A 25,396-nucleotide genomic window follows, 5' to 3' on the forward strand; every position below is an offset into this window, starting at 1 on the left:
GGAGGGGTGGAGTGAGCCGTTGGTAAATTTCATATACTGGACCTTTAACTTAAATGCATTTACAATAATGCACTTATAATAGAAGTATATGGCATTTTTGAAATATTTATACATGTTTGTTTTTATATTATAAAGTACAAAAAGAGAACATCAAGTTGTTTGGACAGTTCTTTTGTTCTCGGTGGATACACTTCTGACTATTTTCCATAATTCCAGTAGGAGGCTTACGCAAAATCTCATTCAGGCACCCTGTGTATTCAAGTGTTGTTGACACTATTTATTAGATTTACATGCTAATTAGATGAGTTAAAACATGAATCTAACTTTAGACGAATGACGGAAACAATTTGATCATGCTACAGGTTACGTCAATACTACGTTATATTAGCGTTATGTTTACGTTATACATTCAAAGCAGTGTGTATTTTAACGTTTATCCAGGTCCTTTCTCCACATCCATCCATTATTGTTGCCTCACTGTAATAGTGATTTGTATGAATTTTTGCAAACTCGAGGATTATTCCAAATGATTTTCTGTGGTAATTGACAGCATTTGACAGATGCTCTTGATAAAGCTTGAATTGCTCTGAACCCAAAAATTTGTTTCAGAACAAAAACAGGAAAATCTAAGCACAGAGCCGATTGTGCCATATGCTAACGTGTAGTCTGCCAATTTGCTGCAAATATGCAGGTGACGACACCATATGTGCGCACAAGGACCTGCCAGGCTTGGACTCTCCATGTGCCAAAAGTTTCTCAGCCATTCAAGACCTCGAATGCCCCACGTCATGTACCAAGATGCGCCACTGATTGCCTCATCTGCCACCCGCTACGGCAACACGCAGAGAAACTCGCTCCTTCTGTGGCGCTATGTGTTCCACAGCTCCATTTGCCACAGAAAAGAGTTGATGATGAGAGAGGGTGATGAGCTTAGAGGGAAAACAAAAGAGAAATACGAAGAGACAGGAAGGCTTTCGGCTAATTTACACCCAGTCACACGTGAAATGAGCTTGCGTTCGAACCCTTCTACTGTACCTCAGGGCTGCCGATCAGTCTGCAGCCCGTGCCTGCTTTACCCCACATGTTGGGGAAGGAATTAATAAATGGTGCTGCTGTCGCCAGTTTCGCCTCAGGCTGGTGGAGATCCAACCTAAGCCTGCTCTTTACTTCCTCCAAGATAAACCCTAAATAAAACAAGAACAGGAGCTGGATTCCGGTCGTGCCGACAGGTAATGCCAAGCGAAAAAAGAAAGACAGGTTCTTTGTCAAAAGATTCTTGGGATGAAGATAACGGTCTGTCCATGATCTCAAAACACAAGTTTCGAGTGTTATACAATAGTCACTGTAGCCCTAGATGGTATTTGCTAACTTTAGGGGGCAGTTTGCAAATACATTTATTAATGCTCAAATGAATAAATGAAACCGAGATCTAAACACTTATCACAAGAATGATCAAATGATCCATAATGTGTAACAAACATACACGCAACAGCAAGCAATCTGCCAAATCATTGCAAATCTCTGTGGGCGCATTTTCCATGGAGGCTTAAATATAGCTATGACAAACATAATAATAAGCAGAAGCTTCTGTGCTGCATTAAAACAAACCACGCCATTTGCGGAGATGAAACCAAATCACTTATGCGGCTTTAACAGGACTGAACAAGTGGCATCGCAAGCTGATGTTGAAAATGTCTGGCACCTGCCACTGGCCCAGATCCAGGAATAGGCAGCTGGCGATGTCCACCGCATGCCATGCACATCTCCGAGCAGCTAGCTCCCTGCAGAATGCCCTGTGACGTGAGCTGGCATACTGCTACTTACATACAGCTGACATGAAAGTCCTAACCTTGGCCCTCAACCAGGTCCCCTACTCCCACACCAGCACAGATGAACAGAGACGGATAACTTGGGAATAAAGAGAAAGACGCCCTATTCTCTACACATGATGCTCTGTTTCCCAACAGCACCTGGACAGCGGGATTTCAAGCGCTTCCACCCCAAACTGTGAAGTCAGCTCTCCCTAATCCACACAGGGGTGATGCAAATCAAACGGCTCAAATGTCGCAGCGTTCCAGGGGATTCAAAGTCTCCAGTCTGGAGCCGGGCAGCACGGCTCTATATCTACAGGGGAGCATCTGCAGCTTTCTTTCCTCTCGAACACATGCCATCCATATCAGCCCTCCAGTCGTTCCTCCCCAAAACAACAAACCTGGACATCGTGTTACCCCTATTTTTATGAGCAGTGCTGTTTACCCTAGCAAACCCTGTACAGAATTCTGCAAAAGTCATTTTCTTTGTCAGTAAATTATTGAAACATATTTGGAACAATTACTTGAGAATCAAAACTATGTAAGACATATGTTGTATTTTTTTCTGTCTTGCTGTAGGCAAATGCCTCACTAAACTTATAAACTTAAAATATATACAATTTGCCAATGAGGTAATAAGAAAAAATAATTTATCTTATTTAGTTATGCTTCTTTAGCAAATTTATGTTTTATGTTAAGGACATTCAGTACAAAATAAGAAAATATTAAATAAAAAATTAAATAAAAAAATAGTTTTGGCACTAAAGCTCATCATTAGTAGACACTAAAGCTTATGATGGTTTGAAACGTGTGCCCCCGGTCATTTTAATTCAAAGTAAATCTCTACTTTATAAAAATGAATAAATGCAAATATAACTAGATACAAAGAAGATGGAGACTAATCTCACCTCTGCACTGGCCTAAATGCTCCACAGTTATCTCCATGTCTTGTCGGCACGCAATCGTTCTCAGCTGGCACTGGTCAGCATAGGTGATCCCATCAGAACCACATACCTGTGCAAAGATAGTACATATTATTAAAAGAGGAAGGTTATTGTTAGTATAGTAGCAGACTGCGAAAGAACAGTGATCGATGCCAGCTCACCTTGGTCTTTTTTTTCTCATCACAGTCTGGTGATGGGCATTCACAGTGAGCCTGTCCATTCACCTCAACACATGATGCCCCAAAGTGGCACACCAGCGTATCACAAGACTTGGGTGCCTCAGGTCCTGTGGAATATTTTGATCTTTTTAGTTACCTCACTAAAACAAAACAGATTTTTTGGTCGCTTTGTTACTCCATATTTAATATAAACTTTATAATGTCATCCACAAAAATCCATTTGACAGAAGGACTTTCATAAGTAGCAGATGTGTGGACCAGCTTCCCCATCACAGATCTACATCATCTAACATCAGAATACAGGACTGCAGGACCCCTTGCATGTGACAGCTTTTATCTGGCAGCATCGCTGCATGAGCGCTGCTATTCTGGGATTGTAGAGTTCATCAAGTCCTTCACTTTCTATTACACACCAAGCTAAACACAGTGGGGAACTGTTTCACTGTCAGTCCTGTTGTGCATTTGAAGATTAAACTTTGAAATTCATTGATCTATTTCGATTATAGCAGTCGCACACAGGGTGAAATTACACCTATAGTTTTCCAGTCACTGGTTAATAATGTTCAAAATTATTAGATGTCAGAATATGTCAGCCTGTTATCTGATCAACCTGGTTGTTCTCCAGGTCAACACGACGCTCAGTTGGGTCAAAAAGAGACAAACCCAATCCAGCAGTTGGGTTAAATTAACCCAACTGAGTATCGGGTTTGTCTCTCTGTAATCGAATTAGACCAATTCATTTCAAAGTTTAATCTTTGACCAAGAAAATGTTTATATTGACCCAACAGCGGGTTAAATCAACCCAGCATTTTGGGCTGAAATAATCTATCATAGGTTATAACCTAATGGTTGGGTTTGTCCCTTTTTAAAATATCACCAGCTACCCAGACAGATGGTTTTCGCAGCTAAGGAATTAAATACAAAAATATTTTTAGCTATTAGATTAGTGTTTCTCAAACTCTTTCGTTGTAAGGCCCCCTTTGCGGTCCCCCAAAAAAAGACTTATAGTCTTAAACTTAGAATTTTAATTAAAACAAAAACATTTTCAGTTGTACAATAGTGTAACATATATATTTTGGTTGGTGAGTTTATTTAATGATGTTTGATTGTACACAATTTATGATACATTTACATAATTCATAAAATGCCCCTGGATCCATCTTGGGGTCCCCCAGGGAGGTACGGCCCCCAGTTTGAGAACTACTGCACTAGATTATGCAAGTGATGGGGCACAATACTTCTTTAAATAACCAACTAGTCGATGAGTGAAATTGTATGGAAATTCAAAGACAGCGGTTAGGGTAAGGTCATTTTTGTGAGGACATTTTTAATTAAGAGGATATGATAATAATGCCATTATTTCAACCTGTACCCAACATTTTAAAACAGAACTAATTATAATTTATAAAACCACAACCTGGCAACATCAAACACGCACTCCTGGAGTGACTGACTGAATTCAGCTTTTCTGTAGCTCAGAGGTTAGAGCATGGCGCTAGCAACGCCAAGGTTATGGGTTCTATCCCATGGATTGCACATAAAAATCAAATGTATAGTAAAATGCTATGTAAGTCGCTTTGGATAAAGCTTCTGCCAAATGTGTAAATGTAATTAAAATCCCAAAGTTACCTTTGTCGCATCCACTTGCTCCTATCTTGCTCCCATCGGGGCACACGTTGCACTTCATGCCCTTAACTCCAGGCTTACAGGAGCACAACCCTGACATCTGCTCACAGTCGTCACGAACCGAACCCACTCCATCACAGTTACACGCTGATGGAGAGACAAGAGAGACAGCAGGCTGTCAGCCTTATCTGGTTGAACAGTTTTGATTAGATTCCTTGTCTCTTTCTCTTCAATTTCACCCCAACAAAAACATCCACACATCCACTAAATTCATACAGGCAATCTAAAGCAGTTCCACTCCTTGGGCCCACGGCTACAGAAACTCTGTGTCAGTGACCGCAGTCTGGTGGAGTTCAGTGCCGGGTCAAGAAGCCCTGGGGTGAGAAAGAATGAGGCTACAGAATGTGCTAATGCTCAGAGGACCCGGGCACTGGGCAGAAAGCATTTCAATCAATGCTTGTTTTTCCTATCCTTGGCTTTGTACCACCGCACAAACACAGCAGAGTGTTGTTGGTCTGTGGGCCACGTTGCACACTCACAGAGTTCCCATTTGTCTCGGTGGCTCAGAGGCTTAATTCGATACGCTTGTTTTGACAGAAATCACTTTAGAGGCTGTAAGGTTAGTGGATGTTGAATGAGGATTTGTCACTTTGGATTTCGGTACATAGTTACATTTACGATCTTTAACAGAAAACTCCTTCAAACGTACGTGTGCAGCCGATCATGTTCTCCGTCACGATGCCTCGGAAGTTCCAGAATCCCGGTTCGCAGCGGTCACACTTGAGTCCGCCGACGCCGGGTTTACAGGAGCACTGGCCAGAGGAAGGGTCACACGTGCCTCCGTATGAGCCATAATGATTACACTGACACACACCTGAAGAATGCAATTTTGACAATTTATACTGTATATAATACATGCACTCACAGAAATAGTCACAAATCTTCATCCGTTAAGCTGGCAAAATTGTATGAATTTAAGAAAAACTACTTAAATCTTAACAAAACACAGCTGAAAAGTAACAAAACTCATCAAAGAGTCAATAAAAAATAATAGTTAACTACGCACTAGGGCACCCTGCCAGTCCAACACCCAGGGCGGCGGTCTTGTTGTCTTCACAACATCCGTAAACCGTTTTGCTGCAGTGCTGAGGGGCACCAAGTTCTGGAAGAGGTGCCGTGATATCTGAAGAGAAGATACAGGCGAGAGGAGACAACCGGGCCGGGTTAGAGAGAGAGACAGACAGATGGTGAGATTTAGAGCATTATTTTAAGACAAATTAAACCAAACAATCCAAGCTGAAATGCAATTTAGTACAACACAATAAGAATTGCTTAAGGAGCGGAGGTGGGAGAGCCTGCATCTGGTTGCCTGATAACAATTCTATTTACAATTCCAGACAGCAATTCAAAATCAAGAAAAAATGACGCTATTACCAGCCGCGGAAACAAACAACGGGTCCTTCGCAGAATGTCTGATGGGTGACATTTGACTTATCCTCCCGGGTCTGTTCTCTCCATTTGTTCTTGTCTCTGATAGCCGAGTTTACACGTGCGGCGTCATGTCAAACTGAGATTTATGGACTACGCATTTACAGACGCAAAAGAACAGGGACGTAAATTGGGACACAGTGATGCCGGTCCGCTTGCTATGTAACCTAATTACACCTGTGCTATCCGATGTCCCGGCTCGCATACGGGAAGTTTGTTGCGGTATTTAACTGTAAATTTAAACCGGAAGGCATATGGCCTGTACCTATTTATCTTAAGTGTGTCAGTCTTTATCTCAGTTTTTCACAGATTTTTCACACTTTTTCAGCTCTTTCTAGTCCATTTAACTGAATGGGTTTAAGTCGGTAGGTTTAGGAGCGCTGTTTGCAAGTTTTGAGATTGAAGCAGAGGTTTAGGCTGTTATAAATCAAGGGGCCTCAGTTGTTAACGCGCACGTCGCCGACTATAATGGTGATGTGTCGCTGTGCCTCCGATAGCGCTTTGTGACTTCAGAGATGGGTTTTGTCCACACCTCATTAAACTTCTCTTTGCACTGAGCCCATTATGACAAAGGTGCTTCTAATTTGATCCTGTCCTCTCTGGTAGCGGATCTTCACCTTCTTTCCTCCACACCCATTTGTTCCGCGTCGCAATCCTTCCCGACACAACAAGGTGCTACTAATGGCGCGGGTGAGGCTCAGCCAATCAGCTCAAATGAGGTTTATCGAAGTATCGTTCATTGTAAGTGATAGTTTCAAGGAGGTCTATCATATTTGGAGAAGGCTGTGTAGTTGAAGTACCCTTTGTCTGAATGGCGAGGGATCCCCCGGAGGTATGCCATTGGGAATCATTTGGTATCTGCTATCTTTGTCATGTCACTACTGAAATTTATAGCACATGGCAAATAAAGTGAATAGCCGGCTGTGACATCAAAGATGGTAGGAAATGAAGTCATTCTTTTAAGAGCCCTCCAAAAAAACGTTGATGAAATATCTTCCGTACTACAATGAAATATTAATATAAACATGCACTTTTTACAAGACAATACACAGTAACTTCCAAATGACTGTCAAGTAAGAAAGATGCTCTTTGGAATTCATCGTTATTCATCAATATTACCAATATTGTGGGAAAAAAGCCTAGACTGCATCTCACAAAATTAAATAAGTACAAATGCTGAAAAATCTCTGAGCGCCCCATCCAGCTCAGTCAGACGCTTTTCAGCATTCTGATCTTCACTACAAGGAGACTCGGTAGAAGGTTGTCTAGAGGTCACCGAGACCTAATTTCCAATTAGCAAAAACCAGCAAGGTGCTCTGGAGGCCGTTCAGCTCTCAAAGGCACGAGGTCGGAGAATGGGTGAGGCGAGACTCTGTGCATATCAAATGGAAGGCCCAATGAGATTTCCATTGATCTAAGCTCAGCCAATGGGAAGCGGATGCCATAAGCTCCGTTGAAAGTTCTCCAAAAAGATTTATTTTCCAAGGCCAGTAAAGTAGGATGACTGAGCCTGGCTAGAGGGCCAGAAAGGCTCTGAAGCAGAAAACTCAAGTTAGATAAAGGACCAGAATGGAGCGTACGTGTGTGTGTACGACAGTGGAGTCGAGCTCTGCTAGAAGCCTGAGGGAATCTCACACTGCTCTGATCACAAAGCCACGCTCTTCCTCTCTTAGCGGTAGCCTTTCGGTCTGGTCTACACAAACCCTCAAAGGAAACCTGCATCCTGCTGCAATGGTTTTACAAAGACCCAGTTCCTGATAGCTGAGGAAAACGTGAACATGTCTCACCTGGACAGGGGCCTTGGCTTTGGAGCAGAACGTCCATTTGCTTCTCGCACCTGGCCTTCTTGAGCTCACATTCGCTATCATACGTATTCCCATCTGAGCCACACACCTGCAAACATTTACGCTGAGGTTAACACAGTGTGATTTATGGATTAAACAACGTTTAGCACAAATGTTAACAATTCAAGACCTGGGCAACGTACGGGTGATGGATTTATAAATCACATAGATTTTCCATACCGGAATACGTGGAACAGACTGACAGATGAAGTCACAAATGCAGCGATCATCCTCCGTGTCGTCATCCCATGACCCGCCGTACCTTCGACACCGATCCTGCTCGCAGGTCTCGGACCCTGAACCTGAGCCTCCTGACCCACAATCTGTTCAAAGAAAAACACAAATTTCATATTTTTACCTGCTTCTGTTATATGTTGGTCCCTACAAAAACATATACAAATACATGACCTATACAGTACAATTAAAAGACTTTGAACGTACAGATAATCACACTGATATTGATTCAGAGAAACACACAACTACTCTCTGCACATAACAGTGAATAAGTTTGGAAGTTTCAAAAAGCGAAGACAAATAAGACACAAGCCCACTTGGGACCACACTCAAACCCATATTTGCATATCAGTATGCAGCACATTGTCTTCTAATATTAATATAAAATATTGGCAGGTACTCAAGCGTCTTTTAAAACTTGGCTGCCAAGAATTAATGGACAGCGTTTGGCAAAGTGTTTAGACATTCAGCGTATATGGGGCGGCGAATATTGAGATTTCCTTCATTTTAAGTGCGAAGATTGAACCAAAGGCACTGCTGCAAGCGTAAGATAATGACCAGCTATGGAAATACCCAGCGAATAACAAAATAAATTAAAGGAGACACCACCGTGCCACCAGCTTACTGTCCCTTACGCTTCGATTAAAAGTGAAATAACTGACAATCTTTTATCTAACACTAGAAATCAATGCAGGGAGCTGTTTCACGGCCAGGATTCTTGATGTTAGTAATTACACATCATTATATTGGGTCTAATTAGCTTCACTTTAAGTTCTGGGATAGTTTCTCGATTTGCTGCTGTATGAAAGCCGAAAAAGACAAATCTTGATTCTCTCCAGGATCCAAACTTTAGGGATTATAGTGAGGGAATGGTGAGGGTTTTTGAGCAAATGAGTCGGCTCATTAAACACACTCTTATCTTGCCTATTTAATTAGAATTAAAGTTCATTAGTCAACAAAGCAGACTCACTGGAGATATAAAGTACCCACTCTTTGTAACAGAGCATTAGAGTCCCTTATTGTTAATGAAAGCTGTCAAAGAGCTCTAGACAAGAAAGCACTTTAGTACAACTGAGGCATAAACAGTACACATATCAACAGGCTGCAGAATTCAAAAGCAGAGAAGGACGCGACGTAGCTAAAACATGACGGCATAGTCGTGTTCACAACAAGAACTTTACCAAAAATTGTTTTTTATATTGCTCTTAATGTAAGAGAATAGCTGTCTGTACCCCAACTATAACAATAACAATAGAAATGATTTCTATCATTGTGATCATTATCATTAGAGTGAACACAGTTTAAAGGGACGGTTCACCCAAAAATGAAAATTCTGTCATAAGCCAAAAAACGATAATCATTGACCATTGTATAGACACAAAATTGATGACAAGTCAATGGTTACCAACATTCTTCAAAATATCTTCCTTTGTGTTCTGCAGATGAAAGAAAGTCAGGCCGTGTTTACACTTGACTGCCAGCGTATGCTTTTCTTTAAACGCGAGCGCCAGCTTCTTACATTTTTATGTAAAAACAGCCTACATTAAGCACCTTTTTCACAGCTAACCAATGACAGTGACCTGTCGTTACTATAACAACATGCTCAAGCTCGAAAAAATTTGATGGCGGCCGAAACGCCCGTTGAAGCATAGTTTTGTATAAATGTAAGTTTAATTTTCACGTTCAATAACTTCTGATTGCATTTCTAGCGAAAAATGTATATTGTAGTTTTTAAATATGTGATTGGTTATTGCAAAGACACTCTCTGTTTATAATTCAAATAGAATTCTGTTACTCTGCCTATGAAGCCTGTCTTTCTAAGCTGCCTTCATGCACAAATGCTATCCTTGAAGTTTGCCGGCTCTTTCCCAGTTTACCAGCAGGAGCTAAACGCACCTCATTCGTCATAAACATAGGAGGGTAGGGTAACCCTGTGCGCTCTGCTGGTTAAATCGAGTGTGTAAAGGTGGAAATGCCATTTAGCCTAAAACATCGTATTAAGCAGATTATGGAGCTGGTCACCATAAAGGTTTGCTAGGGGTTGGTCAGCCCCGATACGTCTTATCAAGGATCCACACTGACACCCCTGCTAGGGTCGATACTTGGGGAGGCCATTCAATTCATTAGCAACAGCCTGAAAACAATGGAAGCACTGGAGCCTGAAGACCTGGCCACATTGATACAGACTCGCTCCAGACAGCAGCTTTCTGCTTCACAGCATAACCCATCCTCAGAAGTGCTGTGCAGAGATGTGATATTTTGCTTAATGTGAGCCGAGCCGAATTCACGCCTTGGGGCAAAGTCTTGTTAAGATCAGCCAAGAGACTCCGAGGGGAAATAATGTAACGTTTTGACTGATTATTAAAAAGTATCTTTTCTTACCATCATTATTGAGGCGCAACATACGGTATTAAAGGGAACCAAAAATAACAATTCTGTCATCGTTTGTTCACGCCACGACTCTTTGTTCACTGGAACACAAGAGAAGATATTTTAAGAAACGTCTCCGTGTTCATACAGTGGAAGTCATTGAGGTCCAATGTTGTTGGCTACCAACGTTCTTCCAAATATCTTTTGTGTTCTGCAGAACAAATAAAGTGAGGGTGAAAGAATCAAATAAGCTATCAAATTGTCCTCCTCATCACTGATGTAGTAAATAATATGCCTCCAAACTCTCATAAGCCTGCCCACTGAGCAGAACCGGTAATCATTTCCGCACACGAGACTCTCTGGGCCATCTAAGCCCAATTGTGCAAGCTAAGCAAGACATGAAACACATTAGCATTAGCGTTCGTGAGCCGGCAGAAATAAACTCAACGGAAAAAGGTGAATAAATAAAACCCGTACGTGCGCGCAGATGTGGGTGGTGGTGGGGAGGAGGTGCTAATTGGTTTCTGTCCTTTGATGTCACCACCACCCATGCAGCACGCCAGCCTTTCAATTAGTCAACACCGAGATGCACGCATCAGCCGTCCTCAAAGTCCCTTCCCGTCTCTTTAACTAAATCATGTGCTTACGAGGGTCCATTTAGCCATGGGTTGTCCATTAAGATGAAGAGCTAAACTAAAGGAATAAAGAGCTGGGCTGAGTGAAAGCAAAGTGGGTAAACAGAGAATGTATATCTCCAGCAAAAAAAAAACAGATGAGAGGGTTTTCTGAGATAGATGGGAGAAACGAGAGGAGAAAAAAATGTCAGGCGGAAGACAGGAAGAGGACGGTGACCTTCAGAGATTACTGTTAGTTTGTTGCAGGTGGCTTGGATGCCTCACTGTGAATGCATAACTCCAGTGGAAACACACAGAGACCTTCTAAATGTCACACTTCAGTTCGGCACACACACGAGAGCACATCCTCTACGCCTCCCGTTTTTTCATTTCTCCCCAAGAGAGTCAACATTCACATTCATCACAAGTTGTTGACCTCTGAATCTCACACTACGGGCGCACATACATCTTCGGCCTTTGTGATTGGCCGGATGTTTTTTGTTCGTTTTTTTTGGTTTATCTGTAATTTGTCACTCTGCAGATGGGCATTATTGAAAGAGGTACTCAGAGTAATCGTAACGCTGCCAACATACAAGAGCAATTGGGCATCCCGGTCGCCTGCAGAGCTGAGTGACGTTCTTTATGAGAAGATACCTGTGTGTAATGGATGGCTGCACACTCTCTCTCTCCTGTTCACCCCTCTAAAATCCTCCTCCAGCAGGAGATCAAGCTCACGGACCGATGCTTTAAAGCTTATTGGGGTGTGTTCCGTTGATATTTTCAATGCATAATCCTATTTAGTAAACGTACACTCAATTAAAAAGGGGCTGTGGCCCCAAGGTGATCCTCGGCTAGCCTTCTGTCTCTTTGTCAGTGTCTACAATGAGTCTTGCTTCAGACTAGCAGAGTGTGAAATTAAACAGGTGATAAATTCACTGCTACGGCCAAATGCGGGGAAGACTGTCATTTTTCATAACCTTCGAATAAGAGAGTGAGAGAGCGTTGGCATTTTGTTCTTATGAATAATGAACATGCGTTTTAAGGCAACTCTAAATAAATGAATTCATCAACAACCCTTAAGACCCAGCAAGAAGATGTTTCATTTGGAAACTATTCCTCTGTTCAAGGAAGTGAGCTGTCTACAGGCTCTCCTGTTATAAAGATACGATAAGGCTGACTTCTTAGGCTCCTTCTTGTACACAAGTTATACTGCATCATCACATTTCTTCTTTTGTGAAGAAGGCAATCCCATAATTCACTGTGGCGAGTTTAGTGACAGCACCAATTCAAAATGGCAGGTCAGTGTAATTGAAATTTTACTCAATACTTGTGCATACTGTGTATTCGTATGCTTGGAGTATGACACTGCTAACTCAGCAACATGCAAATGTCAAACCAAAATTCCCTTTAAGGGGCCCACTTGACGACCATATTTGTTATGTTTTTGTGCAGCTATTTCAGTCAAACAACACCAAGTGCTTGCTATGTTCAGAATAAAACAACACAAAATTTAGACCAAATATTAAATCTTACAGCAACTCTAGCAAACATTTAATAACTTTAATTTATAAAAAAATCATTCCAGCTACTGTGCAAGTGCACGAGGACCGTCTTTAATGATTGATGGTTGGCTCTTTTTCTCATATTGAGTTTTTACCCACTCACAGTGATAAAACTGTAGCATGTAATCATTATGTATTTATATAGACTACCTATTTATCATCATTTAAGATCTATAATCTTTCTATAATCTGAATGTCATTATTTAAGATCTATAATCTTTTCTATAATCTATATGTCATTATTTAAAATATATTATCTTTCTATAATCTATGTATTATTTTTTAATATCTATAATCTTTCAATAATCGATATGTCATTATTTAATGTCTGGATTTTTTCTATAATTTGCATATCATTATTTTAAATGTTAAATGTTAAAAAAAATTATATGTGATTATTTAATGTATTGAATCTTTTTATAATCTATATGTCATTATTTAAAATATAATATCTTTCTATAATCTATGTATTATTTTTTTATATCTATAATCTTTCAATAATCGATATGTCATGATTTAATGTCTGGATTTTTTCTATAATTTGCATATCATTATTTTAAATGTTAAATGTTAAAAAAAATTTATATGTGATTATATAATATATTTAATCTTTCTATAATCTATATGTCATTATTTAAAATATAATATCTTTCTATAATCTATGAATTATTAATTAATATCTATAATCTTTCAATAATCCATACGCCATTATTTAATCCCAAGAAATTTCTATAATTTGTGTATCATTATTTTAAATGTAAAATATAAAAATATATATGTGATTATTTAATATATTTAATCTTTCTATAATCTATATGTCATTATTTGAAACATACAATCTTTAAATAATTAATATGTTGTTATTTTTATATCTATTTTCTTAAAGGTTGGGGTGTTTCGAAAAAATATACCATTTGAAAGTACTAACTAAACTTTACAAAACAGCTCTCTGTTTATAACAGTTAAATTTAGTAATAATCGATCATTTTTCTTTTCCTCAAATATATCTGCAGCCCAGGGCCAAACGCTACAGCTGGGTCATAGCACTGGACTGAAAATAAAACTGACAAAGCACGAGCCATTGGCCTTTGGGCAGAGTCTATTGACTGGACCCAGTTCCCTCTGGCCCTTTCCTCGCAGAAAAAAATGCGACAGAATGTTCTGTTTAGACTTTGGGGGGGGGAAATGTGATTCATTACTAGCCAACAGGCTGCGAAGAATGACACAAGTGAGACATGACATCATCACAATACAGCGACAAAGAAGAAAACACAGAGAGCGCAGACAGCATACTGATGGCTGTGTTTTATGCTCCACATACTGTATGACAGGTCACTAAGTGCAGTCAATGCAAGGAGGTTAAATTGGCTGCAATAAACTGTTTTGAGCAAACGCATTAACTCCGCTAGACCTGAGCAGGACTGCAACTGTGCACAAATGAAGAAATATCAGGGAGGTCTGATCTTCAATTGTCATATCTCATAGTGGGTGTTTAGACAATTAAGCCGCTTCTAAAAACGCATGGATGTCTTTGCACTACATCAAAATATACTGTATTGTTTATAATTAAGGCAATTTGAATGCATTCAGGTTCTGAATGCTTTCCGGTTGTCACATTTGGTGAATCATTTCCATTGTTAAAGTGAAGCATTAAGCGCTAGAGCTCACCTTCATCACAGACGCCAGGTTTGGCCACTTCTATTTTCCTCTGTTTCTTGCAGGAAGCCAAGCGCAGGTCACAGTCGTTGTTGTAGGTGGTTCCGTCGCTGCCGCACACGGGTTTAACCGGCTGACCTGTGCACTCCTGACATTCACACTTGTTCTGCACGCACCGCGCTCCCCAGCTACAAACAGTGCTGCCACAGGTTTCTGATCGCATACACAAATCACAGGACAGGATCATTGAGATGCAAACAGAAAGACAGTTTTACTCCCACAAACACCTTCTCTAGAACAGATTCACGTAGCTTTGTAAACCACAAAAACTGTAGAATTAAGTTGTGCATGTGGAACAATGAAAAGGGCGTAACATGAGTTGGAAAGAGAGCAAAAACAGTTTCTTGTGTTTAGACAAGAAGACCGATTGCATGGTTATATGTATTGTTTTTTGACAAAATCAAACTGGTGAATGCATCGAAATGTATGAAGATGATAGCTGGACAGATTTCAGGGTTGCGCAGAATTCAGAAATTAAGAATTGGCTTTCTTTTAATTCGTGATTTGGAATTTCAATTGAACAGGTGACAGGATGCTGAATTACAAGTTAAACTAGAATGACAGGAAGAAGAATTCAACTAAGTTTGATAGAGACTTTCTTTAGTCCAAACCAACTGCAAAACAAGTATGAAGAGATCAATTCTAAGACCCGGTTTCACAGACACAGCTAAGCTTAAGCCAGGACTATGATTTTGTTAAATTAAGATACTTCTGTCGTATTTATAAAAATGCCTAAGAACAATATATTACCGGTGTGCCTCTTGAGACAAAACATTGGCACTAATATATCTTAAGATATTTCTGGGCAAGTTATAGTCAGATAAGACAGGTCACCCATTCATTTTAGTCTGGTTTGGGACTAGCCTTATGCCTTGTCTGTGAAACCGGGCCTAAGTTGTTCATTTTATGCATTAAGTTTAACATTTATTGGCTCCATTGTGAAGAATTAACACCGGCTAGTTCTGTAAAATTGTTGATCTGTAAAGTGTTTTCCTTCACGGTCTATAAAACTATCAGAAAATAATTAAGTTTTAATCAAAAATAAAATAGCACAAAAGAGCACACTTAACAGCATGGATATCATTGGGCTAACATAGAAATCCCATTGAATTTCAGCATCCTGTTTGCTACCTTACGTCAAATTGAATTCAAATAAAGATGTTGAGTCAGAATACAAAAGGCAATCTCAATTCAATTCTGATCAGCGCACAACCCCGACTGAATGGCGTTGTGTGTACTCACTGCATTCTCCATAGGCCACCACTTTCAGATCCAGCTGATTAGTGCAGGCTTTCACGTTCAGCTTGCATTCGTTGTCGTACGTCAACCCGTCGCTGCCGCACACCGGCTGTTGCATCTCCAAACAGCCTTTGGGGCAAACGCAGCGGCCGGTCTGAGTGTCGCAGATCGCGCCAAATGAGCAGTTGGTGCAGGACTCGTCCGCTGAAATGAAAGTGTGATGTCAGTGAAGAGATTTGAGATGCAGATTCCACCGTGAGCCTCGGCTCCCGTCCGCCTGTCCGCTTTTCTCAAATCTCTCCGCAAATTCGGGGCTAAAGCATCCTCATCGTCATGCACATATTAGAGAGACACTGCTGTGTTAACATGGTCACATGTCACTGGTGTGGAGTATCTTAGTTAGTCATTTATATTCGATCAGTGGTCGCACAGATTGTCATCAAAAATATGACGTTAATGATATTGCATTTCAATATTCTTTCCTTTATTACTACTTTTATTCAGTAATGTTTGCTTAAGTACTTAAAAACACCACCGATTCCACTAGACCACATTTTCTCACCCACCCTCCCATCCCCTCAGTTCAGCCGTGGTTCTCCTCCTGCCGTATATTAGATATCTCGCTATGATTTCTGAAAGCCCAATTAATCAGTAAAACAAAATGTACTTCCAACAGGCAGGGAGGAAGCACGGCCAATGACAATTACACCTGCGGGATTGCATTAGAGCAACTGCTATCACATTCAATTAGTGCTGGGGTAATAACAACAGCTGATTTACTGTTAATGGAGAGAGGTCCTAATGCATAAATCTCTCCTCTCTCATCTACCATCCTGTTTATTACGCATTAATAAAGTGACCTCGACTTCGCTCGGTCAGCCTCGGGGCTTGAGCGCTCGGTTGGCTTATTACAAGCGGTTCAGCGTGCTACCCAGCGGCCGACTAAAACGCTTTATCGTGACAGTTCGATGAAGGGCAATAAATCAGAATCTCATGGGCGCAGGTATAGTCCTTTATCAGATGCGTCTTCATAAAGGTGTTTTTTTATCGGTTGCAACCTATGAGTTCAGGGACCCAGCAGACGATGGTGCAAAACATATGATCGTCCATTAAGTATTAAACAATGTTTAAGGATACGGAGGGAAGGAATGGAATGACAAATTCTCCCAACAGCAACGTGATCGACTGAGAGATTGCTAAGAAAAAAACAGGCTTATTCCATTATTTATTCCTTTTTAATCCTAAAATACATGTAAATTCTTTAGTATTGTGTGGTTTTAACATGAATATGAACTTGTTTTCTTTGCAGTATTCAAGATCTTCGAGATTCGGACCAGCTTCAAGATTTTGACCAGTTGAAATTTTTCTGCAAATAAAACTCATTTTAAGTTGAAATTTGGGATAAATGCTGTCACTAGTTCACAGAGTGAAGAAAAACCTTAATTTTGCTGAAACATGCACCTTTAAACAGTAAATTATTCTGAAGTTCGGTTAACTGTTCTCTTTGGCCACAAGAGAGGAAGCACGTTCTTAATGTCGGATGCACAGCAGCAATTTTTGTGAATAGCAGTAAAAATCCCCCAGCGATTGGTGCTTGGGCAAGGGCACCTGCTCTAATAGTCTGCTCCATCTCCTGCAAGTTTATATTTACTGCCCTCTCACTTTCTTCACCGCCTGATGATTTGTCTTCTTCCGCCAGCTCAGTGTCACGCAGGTGACCTACATCTCCCGACTGTGGCCGCAAACATTTCAATCAACAGTCAAAATTGCCTGTTTGCTGCTGACTCTTGATTTCCTTGCATTTAAATGTATACGCATCGGCTCTCGTAGGGACAGTTATCACGCGCTTCATTACGACGGTGCGCTTCCCCGTCGTTGCCCGACAAGGTCAGGCGCCACTCAAAGGTGTGAAAAAAATCAGAATAATAAACAATGTCAATCATATCTCTATCAGACTGCGCCTGAACTATAAAGATAAGGGCATTTATAGGTCTCCCCTCTAGGCAGAGAAAATGAAATTAAACTTGGCCGAGACCATCGCGTGCTCACGTGGGCACGTTGCAACAAACTGTGACCCACATGCAAGCGTTCAAGAACAAATCCACATGAACACAGCTGGGGTCTGAGTAAGGCAGAGCGGTGGTCTGAATGGGTCGCATAATTAACGTAGATAATAATAGAAGTCACTTGCGACTTGCTTGGCTGTGTACACGGCTCTAAATGAACAACGCTTCCTTCTGTATGATTAGATGTTTGGGCCGGTCTTTATTGCCCTGTTCCGTTTACACCTGCTTCAGCGAGCTGTCGACTGCAGCAATGGTGCTGTAAAACTAATGCGGCAAGAGCATGGTTGGTTTAAAAATATAAATAAAACTAGCTACCGTCATTTTATCTAGAAGACACATTGAGAAATGTCAGAAAAAAAGTTTTGTGTACATATAATGGAAGTCAATGGTGGCCAGTGTTGTTCGGTTACCAACATTCTTCGAAATATATTATTTTGTGTCGTACATAGGAAATAAATCTATAAAGGTTTGAAATGACTTGAGGGTGAATAAAAGATGACAGAATTGACATGTTTGGGTGAACTGTCCCTTTAAGTTTAATACAGCGTTCATCTCGATTGCTTCTAATCGGACCCACCCAAGCCTATTTCTCGTGGCTCTGTGGGTAGTTAAGCTGATGTTCCAGAAGCCTCTGCGGAGAGCGATATCGGCATCATATGCCATTTACTATCTGGCATCATATACCGTATGATGGGCGGAACTGCAATAAAGAGCAACTCTATCCTGCGGCGCTCTTTTCCGAGATGAATCCTGCCGCTACCAAATGACCCCCAGCATCCATTTCAAAGACTCCATCCACACCCGCTCCAAATCTGCCACCGCGAGCGCATCACACTTCTTTAAAACGTCAACACAAAAGCCTCACTCCGCGCTCTCTGAACTTAAGTCGACGGCGAAATAGACAGGCAGGTTTAGCTGAGGTCCACGAGAAAGTCCACTTAATATTCCTCTCCCAAGTGAACACACAAAAGACAGGCAACAGAAAATGATTTACAAGCCTTTTGTGAGGAATACACACAAATATGTGAGGGAGAGCGGGCATCTCCGCAGACTTATCTGGAGCGCGTTTACAAAGGCAGACAAAAAACCCATGAGTCATGCAAACAATTACCGTGAAGGATGCTGCCCTCTTTAATTCTAACTTAAGTGCATCGTTTCAAAAAAAAGGTCGCGGAGGAGGAAAATTACAGCCCTCTCTCGAAATATCACTGGAGTGCTTAAGTGCAGGGGGTGGACGAGAGGAAAAGCAACGAGGGAGTGAGTGGCATCAATGTGTGTACTCACCACATGGTCCTTTGTGCTGAATCTGTATTTGTTTCTGTAGGGCGCATCCCATGGCCTTCATTTGGCATGAGCTGCGGTACGTGTGCCCGTCGTTGCCGCAAACGGGGTCTTGGTCCTGCGGACACGTGTCTGAGCACTCGCACACGGCCTCGCCGTTCTTCACCACGCACGCCGCTCCGAACTCGCAGATCTTCTTCAGGCAGGGGCTCACCAGGTTGAGATCTGCTCCAAAAAGTTGAGAGACATGAGTTACCATACAGATGAGAGAAAGTAGGGAGAGAAGGAAAGAGAGGACTTGTAGAAAGAGTTTTTTTTTGTGTGGTTCAATTTTTTTTTGAACCACATACAGGACAGTACACACTGCGGGAGCAAAACACAGTATGATAAACTACACTTCTAAGTCCCAGAAATGTGGGAATTTAAAGGATCCATCTATAGAGAACAGAAACAAGACACACAAGTGACTTGATTCTTTCGAAAAATGATGGTACCTCCATACTTTCTTGCATTATTCTGAGGCGGAAATATCTAATCATAAACAGAACACAAACATATCTTGTTTTCTGTTCAAACAACAATAATTCAAGAATGTACCCCACCATTCAAATGTGCTGCCATATTATAAACTTCGCACGTACGTGACTTCAATTTATCCAAGAGTTAATTCACTAGTTTCTGACTCAAAACGCAACATTTCACATGGACCCATTCTCTTGTTTTTTCTCTACCCATAATGCCTGATGGTCTGACATAATGTCCTAAGAACCAGTTGATGCACAGATAAGCATCCGTGCGGGGCTCCACGCTTTGTAGCCCTAAACATGGGGCTTCATTTGACCGTCCAATCAGAACACTAACTACCTACATCTCATTTCATGCATCGCTACCGAACCTCTCTCAACGGCACACAGACTGCAAAAAAGAGAGACAGACACAAAGGAAAACACAAAGCATCATGGCAGAAAAGGGAGTGCTCTAGTTAATAATTCAGTGCGCTGGGTTACAGCGCAGATATGAAATATGAACATGAGAGGAAGTCACTGGGACTCTCAGTGGTGCCACGGCAGCTCCACTGTAAGTTCATTAACCGCTGCAGTTAGCAGACAGAGGGCTGGGGGAGGTGGGGACTGAGAACAAGACTGCTTCTGATGCTCACAGAGAGCGAGGGAGAGAGAGAGAGAGAGGGGGAGAGAGAGAGGAAGTAGGTCAGCAGTGTACCAGCATAGCTCACTTTCCTCTGGAGCAGAACTTTCGTCACCAAGTACGCCTTTATTTTGCCCAATACAAATGTTTTTTTAAGATGGTAAGAGGTTTCTGGGGGAAATACTGTTGAAGGAATAGCTCACCCCAGAAATATAAGAATCCCTGACAGCACAGATACACTTAAATCTCATAAACGTCTTTTTGATATCTGTATTTACAACAGCAAGACGTCCTTTTCATTTGTTTGAACATCTGCAAAACGTCTCTGAGTTGTTTCCTGTTAGATGTCATATACACATCTAAAAGATGTCCGTAAGATGTTTATAATGTAGAATGTATGTAAAACAAGACGTTCATCAGACTTTTTTAGACTGCAGATGTTTCCCAGATCCTTAGCAGACATACCTGATGTCAGTTTTCAATCTATATGATTTTGTAAACGACAAATGAACAATGTAATGTATAAATACAGAATGTTGCTGCTTCTTCTTATTGCCCTGTAAAAGTAAATAATGAGATTTCAGTAAATAATATAGATTTTCCGCGAAAAGTGCTTGTTCATCACATAAACTACTTTTAATACAACTTCTGTCAGATTTGAGGCATGAACCATCTAAAAGTCTAGCATCTCTTTTTGCACTCTATGAAAGTAAAAAATCACATGGGTTTGAATGAAAAAGATGGGCGTAAATGTTGACCTTATTTCGGGGTGCGCTATTCCTTTAGATTAAAAATAAACAAAGCACCGCACATTTGTATGCTTTGGGATTATGGGGCTAGGTGTGGCGAAATGGTAGAAGATCAAATGTGATGTGTTTGCACTTCCGCAGTAAGATAAAGACATGTCAACATAAAGGGCAGCACGTCAAGTTCACTCAAGTACTGTGAGAGAGGTAAAAATGACAGGGTGACGGTAAATGTTTGCAGGTGCTTGTTGGTTTGTGTGGGCTAGTGTGTAGGTGCTGCTCGTTTGTTTGTTTGCTTGCCTTTGTACATGTGTACATATAAATTAGACGAGTGTGTGTATGGCATCCCTCCTCCTCTGTGTTATTTTAAGAGTGTGTGTAAGCGCCCCCTACCTGTGCTTCCTATGGTGCTGTCACGGCAGTAATTATTCCTGGATTAGATGTCATCGTACAAATAATATTACAGGCGCATTGATACATTTAATATCACACACAAATAGGCCTCGCGCCGTCTTCAGATAAATCAAAATAACTTTCTTTTCCAATATGATGGGGACAAATAAGCACAAAATAATACAGGAGAACAAATTCATTTCACGGTTTGAAGTTTTAGAAAGGATAAGAGAGATGCTTTGGTGCCTTGTTCTAAAATCTAGCTGCCTAGGGCGCCTAAAAGTAGGAAATCTAATTATCCTGCCTTACAAGATACCTTATAAGATCAGCCAAACCCTCAGGTGAGGTCACACTGTCCAGACATCTACACTCCATTTACTTCCACGTGCACATTTACAAAGCACATGGTAACACGTGTTGTTCACTGTAACCAAGTTTAGTATAACTCTAATGTGCAGATTAGCATTAGTGAAATTGGGTTCAAAATGAGTCACAATCGATGATTGCTAACACATGAAGTAGGACTTATTGTGTCCGTTTAATGATTTGGTAATCGTGTATTTACAGTTTGACACACGTAACTCGGATCTGTTTAGCAAACTCTCATCCGACAATAGATTCTGGGATTAAGTGAATGGCTTGGGACGGTTCAAGATTGGAACGCAACCCCAATCGAACCTCTTCCTTGCTACTCCATGAGTTCCCACCCCACACCTGAAAGCTGCAGCCTGGGAGAAGAAGGAGAGCATATCAAACCCATATCAAGCTAAGCACGCATCAAAAGACGCATTTCGTGCTGCAAAGCACGTTTTCCTTCTCCCCACACACATATCTGTTCTAAATCCATACATGTACCCACTCTAAGTACAAAATAAAAACACAAGTGGGAAGCAAGCAGGTTACCGTCACGAATATTGTGTTCCTCTGCTGATCTAAAAGTGTCCTACAGTGGAAACTCTTCTAAGGGAATGTTTCCGCTGGAACAGGGCTATTGATTTCTCTCCCGAGAAGGAAAGCTTAAAATACGCCCGAACTGGCACGTAAGTGTGTAAACAGTGGATCACTGCCTAATTTTGCAGGCCTTGAAAGCGGGCTTTTCCTCCAGATCTCCTCTCCCAACACCTGTCCATCTGCGCATTCTAAGCGCCGCGCTGGAAGATGATGAGATCGGGCTCATCAGTAAAGCCCTTTTGGCCTTCAGAATGGTGCGATGACCCGTTTCTCATGGCACGTCTCCGAAACCCAACCGCAGCCTGCGATAATGCCTCGTCCCGAGCTGTTCTTTGTTTCTTTAAAAGATGAAAGAATTTTTCACCCTAAAAAAAGACAGAGGCAGAAAACGGAAAAGAAAACCAGCGCTTATACGTACTCCCTTTCTAACGCTCTCTTATTTTGTTTTTCCTCTCAGGGGGTTGATTTTTTTTTGCAGATTTAATAAGTTAAAGAACGGCAGAAAGTTCTCGGAGAAACAACGTTGGATGCAACTACGATTACATACTTTGTAAAAAAAAAACTTTCAACCGCCTGGCTTTGGAAAAGTGAGATGGCTTGGATATTCTCTCAGTTAAAAATGAGTCTTTTTCTCAGAGTGGCAGAGCCTCTTTGAAATAGTGGGCTGCCATCCCCGAGGCCTGTGCTACAGCGCCAGCCTTCAAGGACTCCAGCTGTACGCTGGATGACAGCCATATGCCTCTTTGGGACTGCCACTGAGATGAGATGCACACACAATTGGCACATTTGAAGTTTTTTGAGGTTCACGTAGCTAACGAAGAGGAAATCTACAAGAGACGGGCCGTAAGTAAGAAGAAATCGACGTCGAAAAGTGTCGGAGTATATTAATTAGGAGCCCACGCGAAAATGTGAGCGGGCATGTGTGGAAAAGCTGGCCTGGTAATGAGAAGGTGTGAGGAAATAGCAGGGGTTGGAAGAGCTCAGTAATAGCTGTGATCAGGAACTGTGGGCAAAGGGTGTCACACTCTTCAGGCCACTTCCGCCACATTTCGAGGTTCTCTGAGGTGTTATATAATAGCAGTGCTGTGGCCCCGCCCCCAGCTCTACAATTACACTGCACACTCATATTAAAATTGTTCGTGTACCGTTTAATTACAATTGCCACTAAAACGCAGTGTTAAGGGCTATTACACAGAAAGAAATACAAAGGTTTCTTTTCGTTTCATGTCAGGGCGACATGGTTTATCCTGATAGCCCGTCCACCCAGTGGACGCACCCATTCTTGCAAGATTTCACACAAATATAAACATTCTGCTTGTTCACCTGGATGTCAATCAAACGCGAATTTCTTTTTTGAAATCACTTTTGTGGCAAGGTTGCCAGATCTGATAAACTATCCTAATGGCCCAAAACAAGCCCAGCGACAGCTGCTCAAATACCAAAAATGCCAAAAACTCAAAACGTGCCTGCTTAAACCATGAATTCTAAGCAAGGGGAATCGCGGTCTATGTTAATAGAAATAGTTCATTCTGCACACCTCTGAAGACATGGTAATGTATATTATGTTGCATTTCTGTCAATAGAGCCTCCAAAAAATGATACGCTTCACCTTTAAAACAGAAAACTCCAAATTTGCCTACTTTTACCAAAGACGGGGCAAAAACACAGTTTTCATAAACAACTTCCTCATCTGCAAAAACATTTTAATCAGTGGGAAAACCGCAAACATGGCAACCCTGTTTATTCTGGATTAAATGGAAGAATGTCATACAGGTTTGAAAGACTGATATGAAAACATTTTAGGTTTTTTTTAACTATTCATTTAACTTGCTTAACCACAATTTCCAGCCAGCACGCCCCTTAGGTGATATACCATCAGCTCTGACAAATCTGCACGAAACACTAGTAAGTTTAACACGGCGTTATGACCGTAAATGCTAAGAATTATTCAGCAGAACTGCCGTAGCACATACATATGGAGATCTGCTCGGCTTAAAGCCTCGTATCAGGATTACGGTGCATGTGTGAATCGTGATACGAGCGTTCACACGAGCGTGAGAAACAGCGGCTTTTCCATCTATTCGCTCCCTCACATCTTGCCAATACGAGAGGAGTTTGGGAGTTCCAGCAAGCTGTGCTAGTCTCACTTCCTGTGTCTCTGCATAACAGACCGCTGAAGCTGTGACTCCCCCTCGGTTGACTTTTTCCTCACTTTCATTCCCTACCTTCCCCTTCAGCTTGAGGGGGAAACATTTATTAGCGTGTAGGAGAAGGTGTGAAGGAAATAGAGAGAAGGAAATATTAGCATGACACAAGCGTAAATCCCCCCAGAGGCAGTGTTTGGTTTCTGCAGGAGCGCTTATCACTAAACAAAGGCTTCAAGGGCGTATAAACTTTCTTTCCCCACACGCATTAAAAATTTAACCAAGGAACTAATTCTGTCGCTTTCTCCGCACCACAAGGGAGGACATGGATGAGGTAAGACACTGTGAAACCGGACATACGGAAAGCAAAAACAGCAGATAACAAGTGTGAAAGAAAGGAGGGGGACAATTTCCCTTCTGAAAAATAAACACATTACAGTCTTTTTGATCTACAGCTGGTTTAGTTGGTAACATGCTAGTCTCTTAAAGGGATAGTTTAAACCAAAAAAAATCATCTATCAATCTATCATCATTTACTCCCTCTCTTGACATTTCAAACCTGTATGACTTTCTTTCATCTTCAGATTACAAAAGAAGATATTTTGAAGAATGTTGGCAACTGAACATTCACTTCTACTGTAAGGACACGAAACCAATTCAAGTCATTGAATTTTAATTGACAAGAGGGTAAATAAAGTATGATTTTTGGGGAGAACTATTCATTTAAATCCATCATCTTTTTTCAGCAGGGAAGGGAAAAGCAAAACAAAAGACACAAAGCGAGCTTAAAAGCAGAGTACAGATCGAGACGGATCCATAGATCCGTTTCAGCAGATGGGAAGCATTGCGCATAGCACTTAAAACAGAAAAGAGAAAGGCAAGCAGAGGAAGATGAGGGAATGGAGGTAAACAAGAGGGAAGGCAGATGTGCATTACAGAAGCGTGCTTTACAAAGAGCATCCTAGCACAAACACTGAGCTTTCCAACTTACAACAGTGACCCAGATTCAACCTCTCCTCGCACAGCCCAGTGCAAAGGTTCA

General features: G+C 41.3%; 1 protein-coding gene across 10 annotated transcripts in view; it reads right to left on the bottom strand.

The window, feature by feature from the left end:
* Positions 1-25,396, bottom strand: part of agrn (agrin) — a 201,025-nt gene that overhangs the window by 37,121 nt on the left and 138,508 nt on the right. For all 10 annotated transcript variants that reach the window (XM_056733757.1, XM_056733749.1, XM_056733750.1 and 7 more), the window contains 10 exons: positions 18,978-19,199; positions 15,631-15,831; positions 14,341-14,541; positions 8,073-8,215; positions 7,836-7,941; positions 5,627-5,743; positions 5,270-5,434; positions 4,564-4,707; positions 2,917-3,041; positions 2,720-2,825 (listed from right to left, as the gene is read on the bottom strand). In XM_056733757.1, coding sequence (XP_056589735.1) covers positions 2,720-2,825; positions 2,917-3,041; positions 4,564-4,707; positions 5,270-5,434; positions 5,627-5,743; positions 7,836-7,941; positions 8,073-8,215; positions 14,341-14,541; positions 15,631-15,831; positions 18,978-19,199 — 1,530 coding nt within the window. The remainder of the gene's footprint in view (positions 1-2,719; positions 2,826-2,916; positions 3,042-4,563; positions 4,708-5,269; positions 5,435-5,626; positions 5,744-7,835; positions 7,942-8,072; positions 8,216-14,340; positions 14,542-15,630; positions 15,832-18,977; positions 19,200-25,396) is intronic.

The sequence above is a fragment of the Triplophysa dalaica genome, chromosome 20, assembly GCF_015846415.1.
Source record: "Triplophysa dalaica isolate WHDGS20190420 chromosome 20, ASM1584641v1, whole genome shotgun sequence".
Classification (NCBI taxonomy): Eukaryota; Metazoa; Chordata; class Actinopteri; order Cypriniformes; family Nemacheilidae; genus Triplophysa; species Triplophysa dalaica.